This window comes from Argentina silus (genome assembly GCF_951799395.1).
Source record: "Argentina silus genome assembly, chromosome: 7".
NCBI classification, from domain to species: domain Eukaryota; kingdom Metazoa; phylum Chordata; class Actinopteri; order Argentiniformes; family Argentinidae; genus Argentina; species Argentina silus.
Genome location: NC_139661.1, coordinates 9,259,081 through 9,266,714, shown reverse-complemented (window position 1 = coordinate 9,266,714; position 7,634 = coordinate 9,259,081). Strand labels below are relative to the sequence as shown.

Genomic DNA, 7,634 nt, shown 5'->3' with positions numbered 1-7,634 from the left:
CATATCTACACTCACCGAACAATGACCTAACATGCAACTATGGCCGTGTACTATTTGTGGTAGGGTTGAAAAGGGGAGTGGGGTTGCAAGATTCTAGTATTCAGATACATATGCAGATACTAAGCATACATGATAAAGGTATGACACAGGAGATGTCCTGCATAGGGGTACCTCTCCCTCAGCCCAGTGCAACCTCTGACCCCCACTTACAAACTGCATCTCATGTTCAATTTACATCAATCATCCACCTAGACAAACCAAGATAGAGCTGGTCCTTTCAATAATCCTATGATTACGAAATGTTCTTTGTTTTGAACATTAGAATATAACAATCAAGCCTAGACCTATAGCCTATTGTGTGACATGGGAAGGCCATACCATTGCCCAAAGGGATAAATCTCAACCAACAAGCAATACAGAAAGAATGCTACATTATGCCAAAACAAAAACCTAAAACCTATTTTGGTCTACAAGACAGTGTTTACAGGGGGAAACATATGCATTTCCAAAGGTGTGGACAGAAACCACTATGATCAGTACTGCCCTGTCAAGGTTAACCTATGTACTGTGAAACACTCCATTAGCTGTATCCCAGTACATATGACAAAATAACTTAATTTGAAACTTAAAACTTGACCTAAGGGTACCTCAAAAAGAAATGAAATAAAGCTTCAAAACATAATAGGCTATGCTACAAAATAGGAATATTCTATATGAATTGTGGGTGTGTACCCAATTTAGACTATTTTGTAACATAGTCTATTGTAGTGCATACTGCAGGTTATGCAGATGATTTGATGCAGTACACAGCATGCTATTCTGTGGTAAATCCATAACATGTGTTATGGATCCACATAACATCGATTATGTGGAACCAATTTCAATAGTTATTGATCATCTGGTAACACACACACTTATGTCTTATGATATGAGACCAATAGATGAGACAGACCCACAATCAGAACCGACCAATGAAAGGAACAGACACACTTCCTGTTGATGAAAAAAAATTGCAGCAGCAACTGACACAGCTGGAGAGGGGGGGAGGCCAGGCCGTAGTGAAAGCGAGCTACTGGGGGGAATGGACTACGTTTGATCGGGAAAAGGTGAGCTTGACAGACGTAATATTGATTTGGAAACCCATTTTAAGCGTACGTGCATAACTGTACATTATTGTCGCATGTGTCAATAGGGCAAAAAGGTTGCATTCTTGCAAGCACGTTAGCTTGCTTGCTGGCTAGCATACACGCCTAGCTAATTTAGGGGAATTTGCCTAGTGTAAAACGAGGCTTTTCCAAGTTGGCTTGCAAGTCATTTGGTGACGGTGTATGTAGCCGGCTAACGATGATTTCTATAATCAATGTTTGTAATGTCACGCCCACTAGATATCGTTATATAAATAACGCTAACGTTAGCTAGTATTGAAACGTTTTTATGATTTAGATAGCTACGCTAGTATTAATCGACTACCCACCCTGGTATACTGGCAGGCGGCACTGTCCGTGTCCCAGCTATCGTAGTAGCTAAGCTAGCAAGTTATGCTAACCAAGCTAAGGGTGTAGCGAAACCTTTTCGCAGATCGTCAGAATTTGTCAGCTTTCAAGCTTGCTCGTCTGGATACATTGGGAATATATCTCGCTAGCTAACTTAAGCCAACTGATAGCTTTGAAACGTTCTCCCTTTATACTTCTATCTAGCACTAGGCTGTCTAGCTAACTTTGTTTTATGTTAATAGTCTGTTCAACTTAGCTACGGTAGCTAACGTTGGATAGAAAACGTTATCTAGCCTCCCAGGCAATCCATAAAGAGGCTTTTATGTAGACATGACAGCATGCAAAATCAGTGTTCACTGAATGTTTGTATTTTGTGGAAGAACACTTTTGTGTCAAATTCCTTAGCTGACAGTCAAAATGTGTTGATGGATTGCATCCAAGTATGGCGTTTAGGTTTTTTGGGGAAGTCAACTTCATGTGAGGAATCTGACCTTGATAAAAGGTGAGCTATACTCACTGTACTGTCGTTGTGTTGAATGTAGTAAACACACATGATGTAATGGCATGGCAGTACAAAGTGCAGTGCCATCTAGGGTCGTCAGGTGCACCTGGGTTCTCTTTGAATCTCAGGGCACCCAAAGCACTGTATTGCAACACAGTGCCTTTTAAATGAGAAAATAAAGATCACTTCATTTGTCCACTTACACAGGGTAGGCCTAAGCTTTGCATAGCCCCCTAGACACACACACACACACACACACACACACACACACACACACACACACACACACAGGGCTTAGTCTATCTACACATGCGCATATACAGAGAGGTCAGAGTGGAGGGTCAGCCTTTGACTACTCCAGTGACAATGGTTTTGACTTGGTCACACACACCTGAACATGAAGTGAAATGCATCACAGCAAACAGCTGCATTTCATCGAATGAAACTAGGGAAGATAGATACATAAATACATCCTGGACCATACAGCCTTTTTGACTACTGTATTATCTGAGCCAGACACGTCCCGCTCAACCACTCAGAATATTTTCACTAGCTACAGGGCTTGTCAGAACAGACGGAGCCAAACCAATTAAGAGTTGTGCATGAGTAGGCATTATGGCTTTGCACCCGTTAAACCCTGCATTTTTATAGTCATGGTTCTCTTCAGGATAAGCTGTAAAATTGTATTGGTTTGAGCCTCCCTCCGCCATCAGTGTTGATTGAGCAATACAAGGTCAAGCTGACATATAGATAGAGGTTTTGGAAGAAAACAGCAATAGTCCTGCATGGTCCTTTGTGTTCCTTCAACACAATATGATAACACTGTTTCACATCTCAGTGGTGAGTTGGCTACTCCAAGAATGATTTAAGGGATGCTTGAAATTGTATGAGGAGATTGGGACTGAAGCAAGCTAAAAATGCTAAGCCTAGGTAGGTTGAGGTTCATTTCTGAATTCAACGGAAGGATTTGACTTCTCTGCATGATGTCTTTAAGCAATAGGGAAGTATTTTTAGGTTCTTATTAGGCTATGCCCAGCAAATATGCAAAGCCTGATTTCCCCTGCTAATTTTGTAGCCATTTTTTAATTAGGCCTGTTCTTCTTGTCATTGTGCTGCAGTCTCGTTAAGGCACTTCGGCTATCAGTTTCTCTGGTCATTCAATTTTTCTTTCCCCAAAGGGACTATACAGAATGGAGACTGAATGGCGATATGAACAGCCGATGTAAGTGGTTGGCGTGCCGGTAAGGTTAAAGAGATGGCCCATTTGGAATAGAGTAGGCTATCACATCTTGTGTAAATGGTTTTTTTCTTAAAGTGAAGTGAGTATTACTGGGGTTCGCAAGTGATAATGGTGCATATCTATTTAGCTGATGCAAATGATTAAAAACATGAGAATAGTCAGGACAGGTTCATTAGCCTTAACAGATCAACAGTACTTGGAGAATTGCAGGTTGAATTTAGTTCGCCACTAAAAAAATTTCTAGCTTTCTGCTGGAGTGGTTAGACCATGATATTATGGACACTTAAGCTTATTTGACATATTTGTTCCCATTCCATTCCAACATTCACAATGAAATTGTAATTGGCGAGGACATCTTCTACTCAATATTCAATTATACCACACATTCAATGCCTCTCAGCCTCTGCACTGCTGAACAAAATGACCAACGTACCACCCATGTCGACTAAACTTTGTGGTGCACAATGCACTTGTTAGGAGGATCTGTAAATGTATTAATTCCTTGTTATTTCCACAGTGTGCCTCAAATTCAGTATTTCAGCACACTTGCACATGTTCTACTCTCTACAATGCAGCTAAAATAGCCTAATCCCTCCACGTTTTCCTCCTAATTTCACAAGATCCAATTCTCAGAAGTCTCCCACTCTGCAAACCTTTTGTTGCCCATCTCATATTGCTCTGCTATGCCTTGCTTGTTTTGCAATTTTAGCTTGGGACGTGCTGCAAGTTGTTTTGCAAAATAGGCAAAATGCAGCTTATCTTGACACGCTTTCATTGCGTCTCTGCTAGTGCTGACATTCCTCTTTTTTTTTTTACAATTCTGTTTTTCCTCTGCCACAGGCCCACATTTTGACTGTGAAGGCACATAGTAGCCTAGATGAAGCATCAGAGTTCCATTGACCATGGCCTCCCTACTACAGATCAGCGGTCTTTAGGGTCAGAAATGATAGAGTAAATTGAACTTAATCTCATCTCAGAGATTACTCGAACCCAAGAATTAGATGCATGCCAGAATCGGGCCATGCAAACTAAAGTAAGTGTCTGTTTCCCATCCAGCCCGTTTGAGCCTTGCCTGTGACCCTAACCCCTTGGGTTCAGCTCAGTCACTGAGCATGCATTCTTTGGCTATCCTTCAACTTGGCTCTCGGTGCAGTATGCATGATGTTGGCAGAGGCCACTGATACATTTAATATGCATGCTATATTTGAAAGCCCCATAATGGCACAGTGAAAATAATGTATACTTCTCTTTTCCCCTTTCTCTCTCTGTTGTGCGTCTTTCTGTTCCTCTTCCCCTGTGCCAGGATGAGAACATATGGTTAGTGGGACAGGTGTCTTGGCAGGCCTTGGCAATTGGAGAAAGTGTTTACGTTCTCAAACTGCTGACAGAGACTCAATGTGCAGAAGCTCATGCTGAATTGCCAGGGAGAGGCAGGGAGGAGGAGTGGGAGAGATGGGATAGGGGCAGATGGAGTGGGGGGAGAAGAGGGCAGAGCTGGAGAACTGAGACAGACCAGTTTTTGTAGCGTTGCGAAGTTGCCAAAAGGGGATAGGCCTACATTTGCCCCTTGCCTAGACCTATATCCCTGTTGTTTGGACTGCTCTAACCTCATAATCATGTCCCTCAAAACCGGTGGTTGAGCAAGTTTACCCTCTGTTCCAGTGGAAGCAGAAATGTTCCTTTTATCTTCCCGAACGAAGCCGTGTTCATTGCTGATGTGGGTGTATTCAAGAGTAACAGTTTACAGCTAGTCCTCTTGCTTGACATACATAACCAGTTTTTCCTTCCTGCAATGAAGAACCCTTTTCACAATCCACCCCACATACCAATGCATTTCAAATCAGTGTTGTAGCATGGTGTGTGCTTTGACCTCTCCCTGATGTTTAAGGAAGTTACTATGCTTGTGCTGAGGATTTTCACTCCAGATGAAACATCTGCTAGTATTATTTCTCGTTGTAATTGCCAGTTGTTTTGCTATGATGCATATTACTTGTTTTATTGTGCTATTTCTGTTTTGATCTTGTTGTGTAGGCTACTCCTAACACCAGAGACCGCCTGAATTCTGAAAGGGGTGGAATGAATATGCTCTTGACTTGCACACCATCTCAAAACTTGGATGAGGCTGCAGTTGTCCCTGCAGTCATTCCATTGGCAAATTACTGTGAAATTGCCCAGCTGCATGGTCTTATTTCAAGTCCAGATTGCCAGATTGTTCTCTTATGAGAGTCAGTTAGGTCAACATTTATCCTAGGTTAACCAGAGAACTGCTAAATAACTGAAATAGCCTCGGTCATATAGGTGCAGTCATGATTATTGTCCAGTAGTTAGGCCTAGCCTACTTATCTGAATAATCTTGAGAAATCATATTTTTGATAAAGTACTAGGGAAGCATTATAGGCCTACAATTTATTTCAGAAAACAAATGGACGTCCTGTGTTGCTCTTGCTGCCAAATAATGAGAAACATACTATATTTCTCAGGCCAGTGTGAAGGAGAAATGCTGTCGGCTGTAGGGTGCTTAGTGTTGGCGTATTTATGGCATAGACTGCCAAAGCGTTACTCATATTCAACTCTCTTTGCCTTCTTATATGGGTGTTATTTTTTTAATGCTAACGTTAGGCAAGAAGACGTTGCCAATGTTAAACTTAGTCCTAGACTCTATGTCTAGCTAGGTTGCCTGTCAATGTATGCTTAGCCCGTGGTTATATTTTGATTTGTGAGAAGTAAACTTGAAATGAGTTGGCTTAAAATGGTCTTAACTAAAGGATGGCCTATATGTTGTCAAATGTGTTGCTAGGCCTAATTGTTTTTCTCTTCATTTATTTTCTCCTAGGCTGTCGACAAACTGGAGAGACACATCCAAGTCATGGACGACGGCAACGCCTACATTGAGGTTGACGTGCCGGAGTTCAGCAACACCGTCCTCAGCCAACTCAATGAGCTGCGGCTGCAGGGGAAGCTATGTGATATCATCGTTCACATCCAGGGCCAGCCGTTCCGTGCCCACAAGGCCGTGCTAGCGGCCAGCTCGCCGTACTTCCGCGACCACTCGGCCCTCGGCACCATGAGCGGCCTCTCCATCTCTGTCATAAAGAGCCCCGAGGTGTTTGAGCAGCTGCTGGCCTTCTGTTACACAGGCCGCATGTCCCTGCAGCTCAAGGATGTCATCAGCTTCCTCACCGCCGCCAGCTTCCTGCAGATGCAGGCCATCATCGACAAGTGCACCCATCTCCTGGAGGGCATCCACTCCAAGATCAGCCTCCCCACCAACGCAGGGAGTCCCGACAAGGAGGGCTCCCAGGCCAGCCGCAATGGTGTCAAAGACAGCAACCTGTTCATCAACCCCACCCAGATCTCCCCCCCATACTACTCCCGGCAGAGCCACGCTGGCATCATGGAGGCCCGCGCTGAGCTGGCAGGGAAAGGCCCGGGCAGGGTGCGGCAGCAGGACGAGGGCCACTCAGACCGGGGCAGCAGTGACGGTGTGTCAGAGCAGGAGGCAGCTATGGAGGGGGAGCCTGAACAGGTGGACCTGATTGGGAAGGATGGACTGGTTACGGACGTACACGTGAAGCTTGAGAAGACGGACAGGCCCAGCTACTCGGACAGCTCATCAGCTGGAGACGATGGTTACCACACAGAGCTGGTGGACGGGGAACAAGTGCTGGCCGTTAGTGTGGGCTCCTACGGCCCCGTCATCCAGCCGGCCGGCTACACTTACTCAGGGCTGTCCTCCCCCTGCTTCGTCAGCCTCAGCAGCTCCAGCCCCTCCCGCTCCATGCTCAGTGGCTTCAGAGGAGGGCGAGCCAGGGCCAAGAGGCCAGTGGCCGTCCCAGCAGAGGTCATTAGTCAGCTCAAAGTAGGCGCAGACGACAGTGAGCCAGTGTTGGGCACCGCAGGCTTTGAGAACGACGTCCGAGAGCGGAGCCTGCGCAGCCAGTGGTACCCGTACAACGAGAGGCTCATCTGCATCTACTGTGGCAAGTCCTTCAACCAGAAGGGCAGCCTGGATCGCCACATGCGCCTGCACATGGGAATCACACCGTTCGTTTGCAAGTTCTGCGGCAAGAAGTACACCCGGAAAGACCAGCTGGAGTACCACATCCGCGGCCACACAGACAACAAGCCCTTCCACTGCCAGATCTGTGGCAAGTGCTTCCCCTTCCAGGGCACCCTCAACCAGCATCTGAGGAAGAAGCACTTGGGTGCCACAGAGAGCAGCAATCACATGGACTCTCCAGAGAGGACGGAGGGAAGCTCAGGTCAGAAGGACACTGAGGATGCTCCTGAGGGCATGGCCTTTGAGGCACAGTATGCAGAGGAGGCGCCAGCTAACGACATGGAAGAGAGTTCAAAGTGCAGCCCGGAGGAGGCTCAGGCATCTAGATGTGATTTTTAG

At 45.4% G+C, this 7,634-nt stretch overlaps 1 protein-coding gene across 1 annotated transcript; it reads left to right on the top strand.

Moving 5' to 3' along the window:
* Positions 1-1,040: 1,040 nt before the first annotated feature.
* On the top strand, positions 1,041-7,634 carry zbtb34 (zinc finger and BTB domain containing 34; the record flags this gene model as incomplete). Its single annotated transcript, XM_083672945.1, has 2 exons — positions 1,041-1,106; positions 6,069-7,634. Exon 2 carries the CDS (start codon positions 6,102-6,104, stop codon positions 7,632-7,634), a length of 1,533 nt encoding a protein of 510 aa, XP_083529071.1. The 5' UTR covers positions 1,041-1,106; positions 6,069-6,101.